This window comes from Gymnoscopelus braueri (assembly GCF_963280865.1).
Source record: "Gymnoscopelus braueri genome assembly, chromosome: 16".
NCBI classification, from domain to species: domain Eukaryota; kingdom Metazoa; phylum Chordata; class Actinopteri; order Myctophiformes; family Myctophidae; genus Gymnoscopelus; species Gymnoscopelus braueri.
The window spans coordinates 33,737,771-33,760,575 of record NC_137616.1 but is presented as its reverse complement, the minus strand read 5'-3'; the positions used below and the strand labels follow the sequence as shown (position 1 = coordinate 33,760,575).

At 41.8% G+C, this 22,805-nt stretch overlaps 1 protein-coding gene across 3 annotated transcripts; it reads right to left on the bottom strand.

Moving 5' to 3' along the window:
• Positions 1–779: 779 nt before the first annotated feature.
• On the bottom strand, positions 780–17,408 carry gtf2a1 (general transcription factor IIA, 1). Of its 3 annotated transcripts, none has more exons than XM_080453677.1 (10): positions 17,194–17,408; positions 14,941–15,042; positions 13,238–13,463; positions 12,286–12,350; positions 10,863–10,938; positions 10,026–10,168; positions 6,962–7,066; positions 5,635–5,883; positions 4,657–4,746; positions 780–2,905 (listed from the first exon to the last, which is right to left on the bottom strand). In XM_080453677.1, exons 1-10 carry the CDS (start codon positions 17,221–17,223, stop codon positions 2,798–2,800), a joined length of 1,194 nt encoding a protein of 397 aa, XP_080309803.1. In that variant the 5' UTR covers positions 17,224–17,408; the 3' UTR covers positions 780–2,797. The 3 variants fall into 3 exon arrangements, with proteins under 3 accessions (XP_080309803.1, XP_080309804.1, XP_080309805.1); XM_080453678.1 differs by having other exon boundaries at positions 10,044–10,168; XM_080453679.1 differs by lacking the exon at positions 17,194–17,408 and adding an exon at positions 15,752–15,828.
• Positions 17,409–22,805: the final 5,397 nt, after the last annotated feature.

Here is a 22,805-nt window from a genome sequence, read left to right as displayed (position 1 = left end):
CGGCAACAGTAGCAGATCGACAAGCTCGAAACGCGCCGCTTCGCACCACGTTTCGAGCTCGTCGATCTGCTACTTTTGACGTTTTTTGAATTTGAATCCTAAAAGGTAACAGTTTCGGACATAATGAGGTTTCCACACGACAGAGACGATATCCACAAGGCACACATGAGAAAGGGCAGGGGGGAGGACACGGAGCCTGACTTATACTTTGTCGTATGACGGCGTATAAATTAAGCATGAAATGTGACATCAGAAAGTGTACAGTGTGTTCATGTGAAATATACAACAAGCCGTGAGGAGCTAGCTAGCTAGGCTAGCGAGTGCTGCTTTGCTGAAGCCAAAAGGATTGAAAGACCGTGATAAAGACCTTCTCGAAACAGCGCTCAACCTGAATCAGTTTGGATTACAGTTCCTTGGCACAAGACATTTTTTCTATTTGAGCGTAGTGGTGCGTGCACGCCGTGCACCAATAGCACTTCTTCACTGCAAAATATTAAAGTTTAAAAATCAGCCAATATAAGTTGTTGTGACAATCCGATCCATTGCTTTCAGTAGGGAAAATAGAGTTAGACTGTTAGTTTGGGTGGGAGTCACTGAATTATTTGTTTAATGCGTATAGCAAAAGGCAGGGATGTTAGTTTGCTTTGATGTTTTTGTATATTACATCTGGGTCTTTGATATCAACCCCATATTCTAATAACAATCCCTTTAGTATCAAAGTTATTTCTGAATAAAACATACTTAGTAAGTTCAGCTGGCCAACAACCAAAGCAACAATGTATCCGAAAACATACTTTATTTTAAATTGTTGCAACAGGGGCACAAAAAACAAACAAACAAAAGACGCAGGGCCCCAAGTGAACCTTGCATCAATACAAAACAAAACAGTTTTTTTTTATGTTTAAAAGTCAATTAAAATGAGAGCACAAAGAGAATCTTTTGGGATTTAGGACACAGCGCATCTTGGAGCGTTGTAGAACCAACAGAAAGAAAGGAGCACTTATTTGATTATAAGAGCACAGTTCGGTGCAGCTTTCCAACCACTCGGAAGAAGAAGAAAAAAGAAAAGAAAAGAAAAAAAAACTTTGTGTGAACCTTCAGGAATAAATAGAAACATTTAAAATGCCTATTGTAACATTTGGGATTGTGGGGTGTTCAAGAAACTTTGAGCAGCACCCTTCCAGGAGAAAAGACTGCTATTAAGTACACAACACACATCATACACACAAGGTCTCTCTCTCACACACACACACACACACACACACACACACACACACGCACGCACACACAAAACATTGAGCACGCTGTGGCTACAGACTAGTTTGACTGATTTCAACACATTTGATCAACTGACAGTGCAAATATTTAGACGGCTGCAAAGAACTGTATCAAGAGTGAGCAACACGAAAGACAAGAGAACATTTAAGTTTTGAAATGACATTTGGAACAACTTGCTGTCTAATCATATGGTTGTTGTTGTTTTTTTTGCTAGGTTTTCAAGCTGAAGATGGGATGAGGCTCCAGAAAAGCTAGTCTATTTTTTGGATTCAGCACTCTTGAAATCAGGAATCATGCCACAATTAGCGGTCATTTCACCGTGATTGTAACTTTGTCTTCTTAATGTTTAACCTTCATTGAAACATAATTTCTTGAAACGTAATTTCTTAAAATGTTTAAAAACAACAAATAACTCCATAAAACACTATATTGGGCACCTGTACCATGGTAAATTATGTATGAAGGAAAAATGGAAACTTTTAAGTTTATAATCTAAATCAGCGGCAGGAATCTGTGACATGGAATTACGCCCGATTTATGCTTTGTCGCGCGTCGGTGTTGTGCACACCGAAAAGAGCCCAATCCACAAGCTCACAACGCGTTGCGAGATCGGTTATTTGGGTGAGCAACAACCCACGCACAACTAAGTACAACTCAGGCTTTAGGATCTCAGAACAAAAAGGATCGGGGGGGGGGGGACGAAACTTCAAAGTCCAACCATTCTTAAACAAAAAGGAAAAAAATGAAAAGAAAGGCAGCGACCTTGACTGGTGGCACTACGTTTTTGTCTCTGACCGGTCGACCCGGTCAAAAGCGACTACAGTGCATTGATCATGGATGAGTTTGATTATTCATTTTAACGAGGTTATGCTGGATTGCCCTCTGATACACACAGGGAAAAGCATGGGGACAATCAAGTCGGGTCACACTGGTCCACTACGAATGCATTGGATGTGAAAACGCTCAAGTTCCAAAAGGAGGTGAATTCAGACATTGGGGGGTGGAGGGTAGTGGTGTGGGGCGGGGGTGGGCGAGGAAGCCTGCGGAGGGAAGGGAAGCAAAAAAAGACCACAATCTGTTCCCAGGCGATTCGTTTATCCTAACCCTCCCCCCTCAATCATACATACATACATTCACCCACACATACCCACCCATACACACACACACACACACACACACACACACCCCCACCCACCTCTCGGATGTCTTTCATCCCGCAAGGCTAGTTAGGCGTTACGGACAAACCAAACACCCTTACAGTACCTCACAGTTCTTTTGGGTTTCTCAAGAGTTTCATTATTGTTGCATCGTCTCCCTCAGGAGCAGGTCTCCTGAAAATGGAGCCCTTTTTCACAAGGACAGTGACGCGTCTCTGTTAAGTGGACAGAAGGTTGTGTTCCAGCAGAGTTCCTGCTCCTGTCTCCTTTTTTTGTGTGGATTCATCATCAATATCACCCATCAATCATTCGTCTTCCTGGATTTTTTTCTTTTTTTCCATCCCCCAGCCACTACTTGTGTTTCACCATTCGGCATCCCCGATGGCCTTGGAGAAGACATAGTCTCTCCCGTTCAGATTCATGATCCCGTCCTTCAGGTGGAATTTCCATTTGTTCTTACTTCTGTGGATCTGTGGGGAGAGGGAAACGGAGGGGAGGAAATGAACGGCGTGGGAGTGCGAGCGTAGACACAGACACAGTTTCACTTTTACAGCCTCTTAAATCTCACGCTCACGCATGCAGGTGTTTGCGTGCAAGATCACATGCACATAAACGCCATAGGACTAGAAGGGTTTCACCCGGCGTTTCTTTTTTAAATGGCCAATAAACGTCCCAAATGTATCTATAGGTTTCCAACTCATTGACGTGGGTTAGAGGATTGATGAGATTCATAAATACACATCGTTGCTGTCGGGCGGAAACCTCTCTTTTTTTTAAGATTTATTTTTATTTTTTAAAGAAATTTTAAAAATCGTAAATCAAATCGCAATCGCAATATCAGTCAGAAAAATCGCTAATAGATTTTTTCTCAAAATCGTTCAGCCCTACATAGGCTATTTGAAAATAGCAGATCTACAAGCTCACAACGTGTCGCATCGCGACACGTTGTGAGCTTGTAGATCGGCTATTTTCAGACATTTTAGTACTTTTACTTTGATACTTTAAAGTAATACTAGGTAACTTTTTCAACAAAACTAAAGTTAAATTGTATATCTTTTGTGAGTGGCAAATGTTTCACAACACCCACTCCATGAATTTCACCCCCGAAAGCCTTTTATAAAATATTTTATATTGAAACGGTGGCTAGGGTAGTCATTCCCGCAAAAATGACGTCATCCGGCCAGAAAACGGAAACGGAAATGCACCGGTTTCCTGTTTGGCCAGGAACTACCGCACCGGTTTCCTGTTTGGCCAGGAACTACCGCGCTAATAACAAAAAGGAATCTCACGCTGTTTTTAAGAGATTGTAGGATTTGAAGATCGAAAAACAACAGCAAAAGAAAACACAGCTCACGGTAACTAAAGCTCCACTGGCTAAGAGAAACGATACACAGATAGTATAAAACAATTAAAAGAACGCTTTTTGAAACACTTCCGTCTTCCGGTGAAAACAAATGGAATTCTGGGTAACGCAGGAATAAATGAATGACCTGCAGTGATGGTAATGACCGGCAGAGGCTGCTAAAAATTGTTATTTGTGGACCTGCATTGTATTACTTTAAAGGAGAATTCCGGACATTTTAAGTGTTATCTTTGATGTGTCGTTACTCACCTACCGACGTAAAAAGTGGCATTGTTTTTTTCCAGAGATTCCCCTGTCGTCATTTTTTCAACCCCCTCCGTTGTCATAATGGGAGTGCGTGGCTTAGGGAAATTCGTCTATTATAATTGATTTTTTTCTCTACTACTACTCATTGTAGAGTCTCATGATAGTCAAACATGCGCTGAAAGTTCCTGAGAGGCTAGCGCTACTGCCGAACGATTTAACACTGGTTGCTTGTTTCTCTCCAGAACCTGGCAACACCAAGTTGCCAGTAGAGAAACAGTCTCTGTTACGTCGGTAGGTGAGTAACGACACATCAAAGATAACACTTAAAATGTCCGGAATTCTCCTTTAAGTATATTTTGATACAAATACTTTTGTACTTTTACTCAAGTAACATTTTGAACACAGGCCTTTTACTTGTAACAGAGTATTTTTATATTGTGGTATTGCTATTTTTACTTAAGTAAAATATCTGAGTACTTTTTCCACCACTGTTTAGTGCAGGCTGCTGACTGACTGGCCTCACTATTCTTATGGTGTGTGTGTGTGTGTGCGTGCGTGCGTGCGTGCGTGCGTGCGTGCGTGCGTGCGTGCGTGTGTGTTTTGATGTCTTACCTTGTCATACTGGCACACCACTACATTCTCTGTATCAAACAGTTCTTGGTCCTCCTCATCACTCACGTCGTCCCCACTGTTCAGCGGCTCCTGGGCAAGGAAACAACACCATGTTAACCACTATATGGTTGACCCGAGTCCCTCAGGGCTCTATACTAGTGTATTTTCTGTTTTCTGTTATTGTGGGGAAAGCTTTCGTTTGAGAATAGCAGATCGACAAGCTCACGACGCGCGCTGTGAGCTTGTCGATCTGCTATTTTCCTGCGAAAGCTTTCCCCACAATATGGATGCTGGGGTTTAAGTGGTTATCACCACCACCCATGTTAACAAGTTAACAACACTACCCATGTTAGCGAGTTAACACCACCACCCATGTCAACAAGCATAACCTACATTACAGGTGTGGACATGTGAGACATCGTCACTTGGCTTAAGTTGAGACAAGCTTACAAATGCAATCAGTCTCATTCTTCAGGTCCATAATAAATAGTCCATAAAGGACCTATAAGGGTCAGTTTTTACACTCTCGAGTTGAAGTCCAAGTTCCTTTTTTCTCCAACTACTGCTAAATCCTCCTCCAGACAATTTTACTTCCCCTTTCCCTTCATATCTTCTCACCAACTCGTATACGGTTGTGGTTTGAAACTGTGTGTCAACCAGATGGACTCGGTCCATTATGACGAAGGCAATGTAAAGCAAAAGTGAAAATGCTATGCCAAACAGTACAGCCTAACTTTTACAACCAATTAGTCATTCACTGCCCGATTGTCACCACAGAGGATATGATCAGGGTTATCATATGTAATTTTTAGTCAAATACCGTCGATCAAAATGCCTCTGGAGTCAATGTATAGCAGTATTACAGGTTGGCAATGAAAAACATTATTAAACAGCTGACAAGAAGCCAAGACAGCCAGGATCTCGCCTTTGGCTTCGTCAAGGGCCAATTCCGTTTTTTTCCTCCAACACATAACGTACCTCGTCCACTTGGCCGTCCGCGCCGCCGTCCTTATCCTTCTCCTCTTCTTCGTCTTCATCATACTCTTCCTCCTCGTCCTCGTCTTCTTCCGAGGAGGTGTCGCCCGCTCCGTCCACCTGCAGCATCATAGGTGGCTGCTGCTGCTGTGGCTGCTGGGCCTGTGGTGCAGCTGCACCCTGGGCCTGTTGGATCTGCTGCAGCTGAGCTGCTGTCTGACCAGGCTGAGCTGCCATGGCTGCCTGCATCACCTATCGGGAACACAAACAGGAGGGAACACAATATAGGTCAGTGTTTGTCAAAGTTAACATTTCAAAAGACCTCCCATATCTCTGAGTGTACAGATGGAACCAAATGTGACCCGTAAGGATCCATTTTGGTTCCACAGACCTGTAACGGTCATTTTGGAACCCCATCAAATGGACCATTTGGTTCCAAAGACCTGTAACGGTCCATTTGTAACACCATCAAGGAACCCCTGAGGGTCCCGGGACCCCACTAAAATCAATGGTTTTAATAATGGGCTCTGGAGACTGGGGAAGTGTCAGACAAATAGTTTAATTTAACTATAATACAATTCACTTGAAATTACTACAATACATAAATATTTCCATATCGACCATTATGAATCAATTTCTCATGTACAATTATGAAGATATTTAAACAATTTAATTTAAACCAAAACATTGATTCATATCAAGACAGAATTTAAAATGAGGGTCCATGGCCTAATAAAAGTCAATTTGGGGGTCTGTGACATGATAAGGTTTGGAAAACGCCTCCTCTAAATTACACAGGGTAAATATAGACGATTTGTTGTTATAATATCTCGGAGATGCTAGTGGAAATAATAAACCCTTGTCGCAATTGGAAATTATTGGAAATTGAACAGCGATATACCACACTAGTTTCTAGAAGCATTTTGTCTAATCTAATTCATTGCAATTTGAGCCAGCCATTATTGCCTTCCTGTTTGGCGTGACAAAAAGCTCAGGTCAGCAAAATATCTGGGGTGACTTCCCTAGAGAACCAAATAGAAGACTGTTGTTTAGTAAAAGTCAATCTGGGAACCCATTCTGTCATTTCTGGGGGGGGGGGGGGGGAAACCTTATTTTTTTTTCTCTGGGGGCACGACCTCTTTTTTTGTGTAGTGACAAGAACTCGATTTGTCTCCTTCCCTTTCTTAGTCCACTTCCTCCCAGGTGCTTCTGTGTTCATTCCTACCACCAACAACAACAACACTACATGTTTAAGGCAGTGGTGCTGACAGATTCTGCTGTTAGCAGAATCTGTCTGTCTCGAGAGATTAAGTACACTGTGGACACTGACCTGTGCGTTGCCCTGGACTTTGTTTCCCTGGGCGAGGACGATCTGTTGTGGCTGAATGATGACGCCTGTCTGCTGGGGAAGGCCTCCCTGCATCGGAGCAAGGACCTGCACCCATACACAAGTTAGGAAGAGTTTGTTAAGCCTCATTTATATGCTTTGAATAAGCATTGCGCAACAAAAAGGTTTAAACATTATTTTCAACTGAGAAAAAAAATGAAATAAAAGGACTGAAAGGACTTTATTTAGTCCCCACCTTTTGGACTGACACATGTGCACCCATTCCCCGGCCAATGATCAAAGTCCTCTCTTCCTCGGTCTACGCTGTGCTGTTTCCCTCAATGTTTTCATATCATCCGTCTCAATAAAAATGAAATACCATGTGTTGTGGAATGGGATATAGGCGGAATTAACCTTTTTCAGCATACCTTGGCAGGGATCTCACAAACCAATTCAGGCATTTCAGGTCATTATCGATCAAACTGAAGGGTTTACAGCTTCAGAGAGGTTTGTGCATCATTAATTATTCGTTTTCTTTAGGGGGAAACATTTACAAATTTATGGTGACATTTGAATGCTGGCTCTGAGAGCCCATATTTTCCGCCAGATTTGATCCTTTGTCTCCATTTCAAAGATTTCTATTTCAGTCCTTCCAATGCTTGAAGAAGAGGAACACAATTCATGCTGTCTTTCTAACATACGGCGAGTGAAGTTCAACCTGAAATGTCAAGTATGGTTTTGTGGGCTGATAAAACACAACCTAAACCATGCAGCTCAACAGATTTGTTCCGCCACGGTAAATGTCCAATGAGAGCATCCTGGGCCTCCACTAGAGGGCCAACAGCTCAACCTGGAGGATACGCAGAGGCAGTGGAAAGCATTTAAACCCTTCACTATATAGTAAATACTTTATATCGCTGCTCTCGGGCAGAAAACTGCATCTCCATATTTAAACTTTTTATGGTGTTTTTTTTCTCCGTAAATTAATGCCCTACTTTTAAATTCCAGTGTTACACAAAAGTAGCAAAAATAGCTGATCCACAAGCTTAAAACGTGTCGCGAAGCGACGGGTTTTGAGCTTGTAGATCTGCTATTTTTGAATTCTGAAATGTTTTGGACATTTTCCACCCGACAGCAACGATATGCAAAGTATTTTTTGTAAAGAAAAAAAAAGAAAAAAAGAAAGTGCCATCTGTCTACACACAATACTGACAAAACCAAAATACTTTTTTTCCTCTTTGCTTTACACCAGTACACTATTATGTTTGTGTGCATATATATTTAAATTGAAAAACAGAGATACAGTGAAGGGGCCTGAATACTTTCCAAAGCCACAGCATATTTTCTCCTCCATCAGAGGGTATCAAGTTTCACCGCCAGCAGCAGGCGGTGACAATATATTACAATTGTCAATATTATTGTCACATCCAACCAGGAGGCTTAAACTTTTGCTAAGGGGCGCCAGTATTATTTTTGATCTAATTTATTATATTGTATTATAATATAATGCCTATTTGATGCTCAGCTCCAGTCATATTGAGCAGCAAATCTATTTACTTCATTACATTTTCATCCATCCACAATTATTTCTTCTTTCTAAAGCCTGCACTTTTACTCTATATATCCTATAAATGTATACATGCATTAACATATCTGTAATTGCAGCTTGCATGGACTTTCACTACAGAGGAAACGTAAGTATAGCTATGAGGTAGTCTTATGCATATGCTAATAATAATACGCTTAGTATATTAAGTATAAGTTTGTTACCTCAGAGAAATTTGGTCAAGAAACTAATTAGTGAAGTCTATGAGTTTACGGCCTCAGGAGGGAAGATTACTGGAGGAAAGCCGGGCACTGTGATTTCTCATGACTTTTAAAATCGAGTGACTTGGCAAAACGGATATATAGCGTTTTCAATTACACCAAATAGGGTTTCCTCATCTTCCATGCCTGAAGAAGTCTATAGCCTTTGAAATTCAGAGGTTTTCCTCCTGAGTTGCTGCACTGCCTGTCTAGGGCTCTGATAAAAAAAAACATCAATACGGCAATGCCGGAAATATATCTGATCGTATTCGTTATCGATACGGCATGGGTGCATTTTTGGGACCCCCCTGACAGGACATAGGCATTTGCCTACATTGCCTGTGCTTAAACACGGCCCTGATGGTGATGGTTGTAGGCCAAGGGTTCACAAACTTTTCTTCAAAGTTTGTAGATTGTCTATTTGCCTCTTTCTTAGGTAATATTTGACTATTTGGCCAATGTTTGACATTTTCTATAGTATACTTTGTTTCCTACTTTTGATGTAGTAATAGTCTTATTATTAGTTTATTTATTTTTGAGTGGTGCCAACCACTCCTACACTTGACTTTGTCCGGGTGTCCGTCTGTGTGTCCGTCCGTCCGTATGAGCACGGCCTCTCTGTATGTTCGAGCACAGCCTCAACAGCTGCGGCTGATTGCAACACAAAGATGCAACCAGTTACACTAATTATACACACACACACACACACACTTTTGAGTAAAAATACTTAAAATTAGTAAAAAATACTTAAAATTAGTAAAAATACTTAAATATTCGTAAAGATACTTTAAAGTCCCTAAACTGAGTAAAAATACTTTAAATGAGTAAAAATACTTAAAAATGAGTAAAAAATACTTAAAAGATGTTAAAATGAGTAAAAACACGTACAGATCTGTAAAAACATTTTAAAGTACTTAAAATGAGTAAAAATACTTTGAAGTCATCAAAGTCTGTAAAAAGTAACTAATGAAATGAACTCATGAAAGGCACCACTCTCTTCACACTGGGTGTGATTTTTCATTTTAGAGGTATTAAAAAAGGTCTTAAAGTCCTTAAATTGTCACTTTAGAAATGTGCAGATACCCTGTATACACTTAGACTGCATGTTGGTTTGTTTACTGTTGAGCGAGAAAACAATGCTGCACATTTAAGCCAATCATCTGGGGGACCCCCCCCCCCCACAAAATCATCTGGGGACCCCCAGTTTGAGAACCATTGTTGCAGTAGGCAATACCCAGCCCTAGTCGTGGGGCCGACCTACCTGTGTCATGGGGCGTACCTGCTGTATGACAGGGGCCTGCACGCCGCCGGGCTGCATCTGCTGCTGCAGCAGGATCTGCTGCTGGGGCTGCTGGATGATGTACTGAGCTCCGTTGGGAGCGCGCACCACCTGCAGGATCTGACCTGGGAGACGAGGGACAGAGCAGGGTTAGTATAGTTCATTAATATTAAGGCCTGAGGCCAATTCAAAAAAAAAATCTAAATCCTAACAGTTTTTTGAAAAAAAGAAATTTAAAATATTTTTTCACGTTTTTTTCAAAAATAGCAGATCTACAAGCTCATAGCGCGGCACTCGGTGCCGCGCTATGAGCTTGTATATCTGCTATTTTTGAATAGCCTAACGAAATCTAAAAATGACACAGATGCGTTCCAGGTCTTAATGGGTTAAAACTAATGAAATAACTCAAACTAGAATAACAAAAACATTGTAGTGAACTGAAATAAAAAGAATAAAAAGGAGGTTTTACATAAAGAATAACAATAACGGCAACAGTTTTGTGTGTTTGCAACTTTAACTACGGTAATTAAAATAATAGAGAAAATATCAATAGTCAGTCAAAAAGCTACAAAAAAACAGCAATTTCATCCAATCAGGAGAGAGAACCCACTTATCAGCTTCAATTTATAGTATTCCGGTTTTCTTTTGTAATTGTTTTTGTTTCACCACTTAAAATTTCACTTGTTTGTCTTGTAACAGTTCTCTCCTGATTGGATAAACCTTTCAGCATGATCAATGGTCTAGCTGTGTGTGTGTGTGTGTGTGTGCGTGTGCGTGTGCGTGTGCGTGTGCGTGTGTGTGTGTGTGTGTGTGCGTTACCTGCACTGGTGATGAGCTGTTGGTGTGGAGCGAATCCTGTGGGCAGGGCCAAAGTTGCTGCAGTTGCTGCTGCACTCTAGAGGAGAAATGAAGAGCACACACACATACACCGTCATGAAGCTACTAGACTAGAGAGCCCCACACACTCACATGTCAAGGACCCCCAAAATTATATTTATTTAGCCACGGACCCCCATCTGAAAATATTTTTGTTCCAGGGATCCCCCGGAAGCGAAGATTTGAGTCAAAAATGTTCCCTTTAAAAATATACATATTCATAGATTTGCACACATTTTCAAGATTTTTCAAAAATAGTAGATCTACAAGCTCATAGCTTGTAGATCTGCTATTTTTGAATAGCCAAAGTATAAAATAATGGTTAAAGCTCAAATCTAAAATGACACGGATGTGTTCCTAGATTGAACGGGTTAAGATGATTTGAAACAGCCAAAGGTCGATGGCAGTTGGTAATATTGTAGATATATGGTATTATGGTCTGCTTTTCAATAGCACCTTTATGCTATAGAAACACTTTACTTTATGCATAACACTTTACTATGCGAGTTACATTCACCAATCACACACACACACAGTCATACACCGATGAGATCGTCCGTCATTAGGTTTGTGTGTTTAATTTGCCCGGTTTGATTTGCGTTTAACAAACAAAACGAAGGCTTTAAGAGAACCACCTGCTCCAAGGAACTCAAAACACGACATGAAACGCACTTGTAGCGCTGTGAGAAAATGCAGGCACAGCTCAAAAAAGAAAAGCAACTAAAAGGGCACGTGGCGCTAGAAAGGAACAGATGTGACTTCTGACACGAACAGATTGCTCGTGCAACGGAGGTGATGTGAAAAGGGGGAGACGAAAGCAAAAAGGAGAAAAAAAAGAATCTAAGATGACGGGTGGGCGCGACACCAAGGAAACGTATAAACGGGACGGCGCAAGAGAGAGAGTGGAGGCCATGGAGGACGAGGGAGCATAGGGCTTGTGTAAGAAGGTTGAGCGCTCCCGGATTCATCTGTCCAGTAATCCTCAACCCCCGACAGCCTTGTTTGATGACTTCCTGAGGAGTTCGCCCGAGTTCTTCCTTTTCCTGTCCTGCTTCCATCTGTCTCCACCACACAGCTCGACCGGGCCAAGTCACGCACTCACTGTGTACAGCAGGGATGTCTCTGGACCGGTCTGTACGTGCGTGTTATATGGTTACTACGGGGAACCGAAACACAGCTCCCTGGACCAGAATCGAACGGAGGATGTTGTAATTATACGGCTGACTTGTGCAATCAAGGAACTTTTGATACATTTTGACAATATCGAGACATCACCTGTCGGACCACACACACACACACACACACACACACACACAGGCAGCTATGCACACGCACAAGACGAGTGCTTGCATGAATGTTCACTCACCATCCCCGTCGCACTCATATGCTGCAGAATCTTGGGATCCTGAACAATGACTTGCTGCTGGGGAGCTGTACATGAGAGATGAGAAACAATTCAGACCATGTTATACACTTACTGTCAGTTATGTTGGATTATGTTTGAGGCAATTTCAGTTTCTTCTAAAATCATGGCAGAGAAGGGGAAATGAAATAATGACTGATCTAATGCCAGACTCAATCCCACGTTGTGTATTATAACAACATAACAATTCCTGTCCTTAAAATACAAGTGAATATGGTTTAACTCCTTGGAACACCTTGATAGTAGAATCCTCTCTTCCCCTAACCGGGAAAGAATCTGTGTCATTTTAGATGTTTGCGTCGGCTATTCAAGAATAGAAGATGTACAAGCTCACAGCGTTGTCACTTCGTGCCACACGGCGAGCTTGTACATCTGCCCTTCTCCCCCCTCTGCACCTTCTCTCAACATGGATTAGATCAGTGGTTTTCAACCCTTTTCTTATCAAGGTCCATTATTTATTCAGCATTTGAGCCACGGACCACCGTTTGATGAGATTTAGACTCTCACTCAGACCCGACACTTAGAATATTTTGTAATCGTTGGATACGATTTTGTCCACAATTCCATGCTGTATCGATGTTGGTACCAATAGGAGAGATAACAGGCAAATGTTGATCACAATAACAATTCTTTAATTCAGTAATGCAGATGTTTAACAATAATTTAACTCTTGACAGCGTAAAATGAAACCAAATGGACCCGTGAGGGTCCATTTGGTTTCATTTTACGCTGTCAAGAGTTAAAGATCTAATAAGGGTCCATTTGGTTACCAACTCTCCATCATTTAGCTGGGGACCACCTGGAACCCCCTGAAGGACCACTGGTTGAGAACCTCTGTATTAGACCATGCCATTAACTACATTTATACCGTGAGAGTTGTGAGGCTCAGACCAACCTTGCTGCTGTGGTGGCTGCTGCATCAGAATTTGCTGTTGCTGCGCTGGCTGTGTCTGGATCTGCTGGATTTGCTGCACCTGGTGGGTCTGGTGGTGGTGCTGCTGCTGCTGCTGCTGAAGCTGCTGCTGCTGTTGCTGCTGCTGGTGCGCGGCCTGCAGGGCTGCCTGCTCTTCGGTATGGAAGCCCTCCACTGCCTTGGACTGCATTAGTTTGTTCTCCCACAGCTGGAGCGGCAGTAGAAAACAGACAAAAAACAAATAAACATATTATGAGTAATACAGGCTTAAACACTTACTCAAACAGACCTGAGTTGCACTATACTAAGTGCGCTCTTTTTTTTTTATCTACACCAACCAAATCTCTTCTGCTATTTTGGGCAAATGGTCCCCCCAGAATAGGGACGCTGGGGTTCAAGGGGCTAATTCACAGCATTTTGGCTTCCGTCAATAGTGAACAGAGTACAAATGCAATGGAACGGAAAAGGGTGACGGGTGACATTCGTTAGTAAGCAGTTAAAAGGTGAACAATGGAACTGTTGGACACTATGGTGCTAACCTATCACATATTTTCCAACCTATCAAATATTTTCACAGGCACACGACAATGCACACAAAACTAACTAACATGATGGAGGATGATGCAGAAGACTGTTATAGGACAGGGAGGGATAGGGTTCAAGTTGTTAAAAAACGGAAAAGTCAAGTAACATGGACTTCTACAGTACATCAGCCCTGATACAGTGTGCCCACGGAGGCAGCCCAGCGAGGATTCTTTTGTTCATTTATTTGATTTCAACACAGATTTGCTGTTCACAATGTAGCATTAAAATGTGGGCTCATGCCTTAGGCGGATCAATGGGGGGTTTAGAGAATCCGTTAGGATTTCAATGTGTCACAGACACAGGAAGCGTACCTAGCAACATCACATTTATCCTACTTATTCCATCTATATTATAAATAACAAGCCGCTCAAGCGATTTAACACGCAATTGCATCAGTGTAAAACCCAGGAAAGTAGCACAATTATTACACTTAATTGTAAAACAGAAACATTACCGAACAAGTATAGCCATGGGGACTATGAAAACCCATTTGCCAACTATAAAGAGAGTGGCCCGCAGGTAATCTAGCATCACTTTGTGAAGCTGACAGGGGTTTTCTTTCCCCCGGGCTAATTTGTATGGGAAATGAATTGTTCGCTTCTATTTCTCTGTCCATTTTGTAGCCTGTTCTACACTAACTGTCAAATTATTTAAATATAATTTTCAGGTTACATAACCTTTCTCGTGAAAGAGCTATTGAATTCTACATTTGTAATTTTTGTTACAAACCAAGGTGTGCAGTCTCTCGTACAAGTGCTGTTCAAGGTCTTGTCTTTCTTGTCTGTGACACTTTTTATGACAAATGCCTTTTGCAAAGTGACACTCAATTTAGTTGAGCATGGGACGGGTATGAATCAATCCAAGTAGTTTAGATTATTTTAATACAAAGGGTGGAAATTAAAGTTTCCTGGTCAAGTACTATGCGGCCACAGAAAATATGCTTAAGCTGTTACTTCGAACCTGCTGTTAACACACAATTCCACGACAATTCAAAGTATCCTCTCAGTTGCAAACAAAGTCATTACATGACAGCTTGAAAAGTAACCGATTCCTTTCCCTAGCAACACATAAAGCAACAGAAACAGGTGGGTGGTGTTTACCGTTTTCAGCTCTTGCAAAACCTGCTCGTCCACACCCTCATCCAGGAACAGCTCACGAACCTCATTGATGACATCTTCAATCACAGACTTATACAGTTTAGGCTGAGAGGGGACAGAAGACATTGGTTTGGGGTTTGAACACAGCAGTCATCAGGACAACACTAGATACAAAACACAACAGAAGATGCTGTTCTCCCCTGGAGAAATGTTATTGTGCCTACTGCCTAAGATGTATTTCACCCAAATATTTAAGTCTCATCCCTGCCTGGTATTGCCAATAGGGCTTTCTTTAACATCTAACATTTTAACAGTTTATGCCATCCTACAATATCAGTTTTATTGAAATATCCACCAGTTATAGGCCATTATTATGCATGTGACTGTGCCCCGAGTGCACAAACAAAAACATAACCCTATATCACCCACTTGTGCCTTTGTAATTTTACAATATCAAAAATATTGATATTTTGCCAAATCAGCATAATATAGAATACAGTTAAAAAAAAACAAGAGCATTAGCCTTGGATCAAGACTATCATATATGTATTTTATCGATTTTGATATTTTGATATAAAAATTAAAACATATATCTATATAGTCTTGATCCTAGGCTAGGTCAGCATCTATGCTGTAACAAACTACTACTACAGTTGTAGTAGTTTTGTAGTAGTTTAGTGTCTTAACAATCAACTAGACCCATGCTAGTACAGTGGTCAGGTCATGCAACCATATGTGGTATCTGGACATGAAGGACAATGCATTGCTCAGCAGAAGCACTGCGCCATTGCTAAAGCGGCTAACAGGATCTAACCTGGTCTGTATTGTAAACAACTCAGTCAAACAGGTTACAAACGTGGCATTTCTCGTTGACGTGGCACGTATAGCGCACACCCACACAGAAATACAACATCTAAAAGGGCTCAAAATACAGGATCGAGGTCCCGATCACTCATATATATCGGGACTTCGATCCTGTTATTTTTAGCCACACTGTCCCCGATGTCCGCAGCCATGGACGGACCTCGATCGGTCTCTAGCCTCGGTCTACTCTCCACTATTTAAAGCCCGGTGTGGTGTTTATATGTTCGAGCCGGTGACGTAGCGTCCAGTAGCACCTTCCCATCCCGGGCCAGTCTATATAGAGAGCACAATATGGCTGTATAAAACCCCGGCAGCCGAAAGGAGGAGCACCACAACACCAGAGAGACTAGAGGAGACGTGGAAGCCATTTTACGGAGCGGGCGATCGGGCGCCACATTAGCCTTTTTAGTGGCGAATTTATGGATATTTATGGAATAAAATGGGTGATCGGCTTTTTTTTTCTTGTAGTATGATTGTCGGTGGAGGGGGGTAGATTTTAGCTTATAGTTAAAAGGAAGGAATTAAAAACAGTGGAGCTGTTGTGGGGGGGGGACGTCTATCTATCCAAGCCTTGTTGTTCGTGGAATGGTGGACGTAATAAGACTGCTATATTCTCTCCAGAGCTGCCAGGCTGTTCTTTCTCTGATCGAAATGTATCTGTATGACTGTAATTTCCACAAAAGACTGATCTGATTACTTGCCAGTGGATGATAAAAGGTGCTTGACGTACGTTTACATCTGCTATTTGCCAGTGTTAACGACAATTCCCTCAATCATGAATACTGACTGACTCGGCTATTAAACGTTACTTTTCCAACAACACAGGGAATCCATTAAGACTAAGATTATTTAATAGAGAATGCCTTTAAAAAAAAAAGACAAACCATGAAGCGAGCACAATTTCCCCCTAACAGACTAAGCTGACTCATTCATAGGAATAGTCTCTAAAAGCCCCCCAAAAACCCATAGAAACAGTCCCTAGATCCCCCCTCCCCCCCCCCAAAAAACAACAACTTTGTCATAAGATGAGGCAGAAAATAAAGTGCCTTGCATAAAAATAGATGCGACTTTGCTAAGTCACATCTATTTTTATTGCAGGGCACTGTATTCTCTGGCTCATTCCAGTCCCTCATGTTGTTTCACACTAGATGCTTTCAGACAGAGACCTCTCTCTCTCTCTCTAGTTTCCAAATCTGGTTGAAATGGCCTATTATTGGCAATACCTTTTTGTTATTTTATTAAAAAAATAATGGTGAATTTGTTGGCACAAAGATACTTCCCTCCCTTTTCTTTTTTGTTACTGCCCTCAATACAAAGCAGCTGGTTGACAGTTTTTAACCATTTTAACCCCATTTCATTTCCACTGAGTCCTTTAGAGATGGAGCTTCTTACCACTGGGTTCGAGTTAGCCGAGCTCGCCATTATTACGCGCAGTGTTAAAAAACAACCACACGGAAAAATAGGCGGAAAAAAATTACAAAAAAACGGGTTTAAAAGAACTGGGAGCGGTAGTTAAAAGTAGCCGGCATTACTTTCTTGTAAATAAAACACAGTTTTTAGGCGGTCTTATTTACAATCCTCCGGTCCCAGCCGTCCTCCTGTCGTCGTTGTCCTCCTTTATATACTGAGCTGTGGAGCTGCGAGTGCGCGAGACATAGGGCAGGGTCAACCCGCCGTCGTCTCGCGAGACTTGCTCGCGCGGGGGTTGACTTTTTTCCCCCCTCCCCTGCTGTCGGGCAGAAACCTTGTATCTTAATTTTTTTTTTCTTTTTTTTTTTTCGTAAATGAAATTTAATTCCCTATTTTGTCACACTGCAGTGACATAGCCTTGGATCAAGACTATCTTAGGTGTATTTTATCGAGTCTGACTTTTACATTTTGTTTCGATACGATAGTCTTGGGCTCTGGACGGGAAAGCCCGTACGGAAAGCCCGTACTTCTCCGCGTCCGCAACGTACATGTACAAAAAAAATCATATGAAGTGCTGACCCTGTAGCCACGAATGTTAACTCGACATTAGGATCCCGTGTGCACCTGTGTATTTTTCAACAGATATGTGTTTGTTTTAATCCCGTCTGTATCGGATTCTGTTGGAAGTTCCCTATATTCCGCAATGGCCGGCAGTGACGGGGCGCAGCCGGTGAAAGCCAGTATTACACTCAATGTAAACATGAAGTAACCTCGGGGGGGAAATGACGTCCAGGCACAGACGGGATTAAAACACATTTCTATTGGAAAATTTAGACTAATACAGTAAACAAAGTTTCCGAATGCTGAGTTAACATTTGGGGCTAACGGGTAAGCACCACATATTTTGTATTTAAACATGTTTGGAGAAATACGGGATTTACTGGTGAAAGTCCAGGACACTCTGGGGGCTGCAGCCCAAGACTATCGTAGATATGCAAATGTCAAAATTGATAAAATACATCTATGATATATTGATCCAAGCAAAACATGAAACAAGTGTGTGTGTGTGTGTGTGTGTGTGTGTGTGTGTGTGTGTGTGTGTGTGTGTGTGTGTGTGTGTGTGTGTGTGTGTGTGTGTGTGTGTGTGTGTGTGTGTGTGTGTGTGTGTGTGTGTGTTTGTGCGTGTGTGTGTGTGTGTGTGTGTGTGTGTGTGTGTGTGTTTTATAGATATTGAATCAATGAGAAGTATTAACAAGAGCTTGTGACTAAATAATAAAGTACAATTAAACTACATTAATTGGATTTTTTTTTTAGATTTCCTGAAAAGTAACGGTTTTGGACATACGAGGTTTCCCACCTGACAGCAGCGTTATGATGATGAAGCCCAATGTGTGTGTAGGCTACTTCGCAGCAAATCTACAAATTCACGACGGATGGCGGATGCGACGCGTCGTGGGCTTGTACCATAGAGTTGGCTTGTACATCTGCTATTTTTGGCCCGCGACACCGTCTTGCGACGGAGCATACGTTTAGGAATGAGTCAGCTTCTGGGAAATGTATTTTACTTTGATTAGACACAAAAACATTGATATTTATTGTGATAAAACTGGTTATCGTTAACATTTCCATTGCAGCATGAGATATATTGTTAATATATTAATGTTTTGAATTATTTGAGTTGTCTCTGGTAACACACCCTCTATTGATCCATAGAGCCATTGATCAACCATATAAGCACTGGTGGAAAAAGTAGGCTACTCACATTCTTTACTTAAGTAAAAGTATCAATTCTGCAATGTAGAAATACTCTGTTACAACAGTAAAAGTCCGGAATTCAAAATTGACTTGAGTAAACGTACAAAAGTATTGTATCAAAATGTACTTAAAGTACCAAAAGTAAAGGTACTCATTGTGTGTAGAAGGTCCCATTTCACAAGTTTTCAAATGTATAGAAATCTTTTGAAAAAGTAGATCTACAAGCTCAGTAGCTCACATTGTGAGCTTGTAGATCTAGGGATATTTATTTTCAAATGGCCGAAATGTAGGCTATAGGGCTGAAGTGGTTACTGTATGTTTTGTAATAATAATCAAAATCTACAAATTAACTTGTAGTGGAGTAAAAGTACAATATTTGCCTTTTAGATGTAGTGGAGTAGAAAGTATTGAAAATTAGAAACACTCCAATAAAGTAAAAAAAATCCTCAAAAGTGTACTTAGGTACTGTACAGTACTTAATGAGTAAATGTACTTAGTTACTTTACACCACTGCCCTCTATTGATCCATGAGACATTGATCAACCTTAAAGTGATCCATGCATGTGCACATTTCTGAACAAATACGAAGGGCAGACTTGACTAAATAGCCTATGATATGCAGTTATAATGCAGTTATAATTTGTCCTACCTAATGTATTATTTTATCGTTTTCTCAACATAGATATAATGCAATGTATAACTCCTTGCAGTCACAAATATACGTTTTAGAGAATGTGCCATAACATTTCAGCTATTTGACTAAAGACCTGCACACACTAGACGTCAATCAGAAACAGGAATTCCCCACCTAAAATATTTAACCTTACTATTTAGCCTGTGCTAAACAATGAACCCGAATTCATGTAGTAACTGAGTTAGACCACAAGATGGCGACCACACTACATAATACCGATTTGAACACGTCCATGTGCATGTACAGCAGTGATTCTCAAACATTTCATGTCAAGGACCCCCAATTAATATGTATTTATTTGTCCATCTGAAAATATTTTGTGCCAGGGACCCCTATACAATATTTGTGTTGTTAAATGTTTTGGAAAAATATATATAAAAAAAAGAAAAAAGGAAAGAAAATAGCAGATCTACAAGCTCACATTTCAAATTGCCAATGTGTATAGGTTTAAAGTGGTTAAACTTATTTAGATGAATAGCTAAATTAACTAATTTAGCTGGGGACCACCTGGAACCCCCTCAAGGGCCCCTAGGGGTCCCCGTATCCACTTTGAGAACCATTGGTACAGCACAGGAACAAGATCTTGTTTTCTCATTCCATGACACCCTCCCACACGCACACACACACACACACACATGCACGCATAGTCGCACGCGCACACGCACATGCACACGCAGAGCGCACAGAGTATGTTACATATAATGCAGAAATGTAAAACTTCAGGAATCTTTTGTGTTTGTCCAAAAACACAACAAAGCCTGCCGCTTCTCTCGGACAATCGAGGGAGATTTCTTTCCAAAAACATAAAGCCTTTGGAGTAAATGAGATCTGACAAGGGAGCCTTACCTCCACTTCGGTCTCCATGGAAACTTGCCTCAATAGACATTGCATGGATGTGGGGATGATATAGACCATGCACCACACAGCCCTCTCCGCATCAATCAGCTTAATATCCCCCCCCCCACCCCCACCCCAACCACACACACACACACACACACACACACACACACACACACACACACACACACACACACACACACACACACACACACACACACACACGAACACACACACACACACACACACACACACACACACACACACACACACACACACACACACACACACACACACACACACACACACACACACACACACACACACACACACACACACACACAGGCAGGCACTAAAATCGTGTGTGACTCCTGCATGCATTCACAATCTATTTTATTTAGCTGGGTGTAAATTAAAGGCCTACTTCGTAGTCATAGGATTGCCTTTTGGAATTCACGTTGTAACCCGTTTCTTTACTATCACGATGGCAAAATAAGCTATTGAATATGTGATTCCCCCCCCCCCACCCACTCCATACACAGAAAGTGATTTGTAGACCCCCGGTGCCTGGTGTAAGTTGAGCGATGCTTCCAAAGGCACCATTCAACCAGGGGAAACCGTGAGACGATAACAGCCATAAAGCTTCTTCCTTATTCCCCCTTTTTTAATCTAAAGAGACGTTTGAGTCTCACTCTCAAGCAACTCCCTGGAATGATGCCCCCTAAAGATGCACCGAACACGCACTTTTCTTTTTCCTCCCCTTTCTTTGCTGTAGTTGCATAGCAACAGAGGAGCTGCTGCTGCTGCTGCTGGCTCCAGTTGTGTCTCCGTCGCATGACGGTGTCGCGCCTCGAAAATAGCTGACCTACAAGCTCACGGCGCGTCACATCCGGGCCGCGTTGTGAGCTTACAAGTCGGCTGTTTTTCGCCCGCGCGACACCGCCGCGAGACGAAGTATGAATAGGCCGCGGTGTGGCGCAAGGGACACTGGTTCATGATTAGCGAGCCCATCTTGACTTGAGCTTCAATTATGAATGGGCTTCCCACTTACACATGGCTCCAAAATGGCAACGCTCAGACTGATAAGGCATTAAGGAACTCTATATAGTACACTTAACTCTTTTACTTGTTTCCCCGAGGACAAGCTCGCGTCTGACTTTAATCAGAAATATTGCACGGTCCTTAGTGATTGGAGGAAGTAACTGAATAATTATCTAGTGGAAGAGGACTGGTTTATGATAAGGCCCTTGTTGATGGAAGTATGGGAGGTTAATGATTGGGGTCAGCATTGATGTGCCGTGGCAGACCTGTCACTCTTGGTTCAATAAAACCCTAAAGTCCAGTTTATAGACGACATACACAGAAATTACCTTTTACATGCGCAAGGCATCTTTATTGACAAACAAGGGAGATTCCCTCTATACTACGTGAATAACAGAACAGCAAATTAATGATATTAAAACAATACGACCTGATATATCACGAAGGCAAATCGCTCCACATCTAAGTCTGCATGCAAACAAGCGTTCCGTTGAGCGCCTGGAGAATTCTGACGTTCTTATCTATTACATTCAGTATATCAACGCTGTGGCTATCAGGGCCTGTCTTCTGACTGCACTCTATAAAGTAAAGGTTGACGGCCCAAGGTTCCACAATGGACCATCAACCCCTCCTTGGGTACGAATTTAGTACCCACAACAACACAAGATTAAAATCTAAACAGTACTTTATAGAAATTATCCACTAGCATAACATATTTCATGTTTAAAAAATCAGGTCCCATTTTTTTCTTTTTGAGCCATGTGAGCCGAGGAAAACCCTTTTCTTTGAAGGGGAAACTCTGAACTAGGCTGGGGCAGTCCCAAACCTACCATCTGGACATGAGCTCTTATTGGGGACAATTACATCATTTGATTCCATATCGCATTGCTAAACTTAGGGTCCCTCAGTGGGGCATTCCCACTGAGTTTTCCTTTACAAGCAACTATTCTAACATGTGTAATATATATATATATATTTTTTTTTAAATCATTTATCTTGTTCTCTGTGTGCATTTATGGTTTCTTCTCCAATTCCTCTGGTTGAGGTGGTCACCTTTCCGAGCCCGGAGGAGGAGGTTCCGACAGAGCCCAAGACTAGGCCCCCCCCCTCCCCCAACCCATCCAGTGCCATTAACAAATGTACTTGGCACTGAATGAGCTAAGAGACGGAGGTCCCACTCCCGAGCCCCCGGGTCCGTACCCTCCTGGGGCCTGAGACCGGAGCCCCCCGCATTATACACAGGGGCCCCAACCCCCAAGCGCCAGTC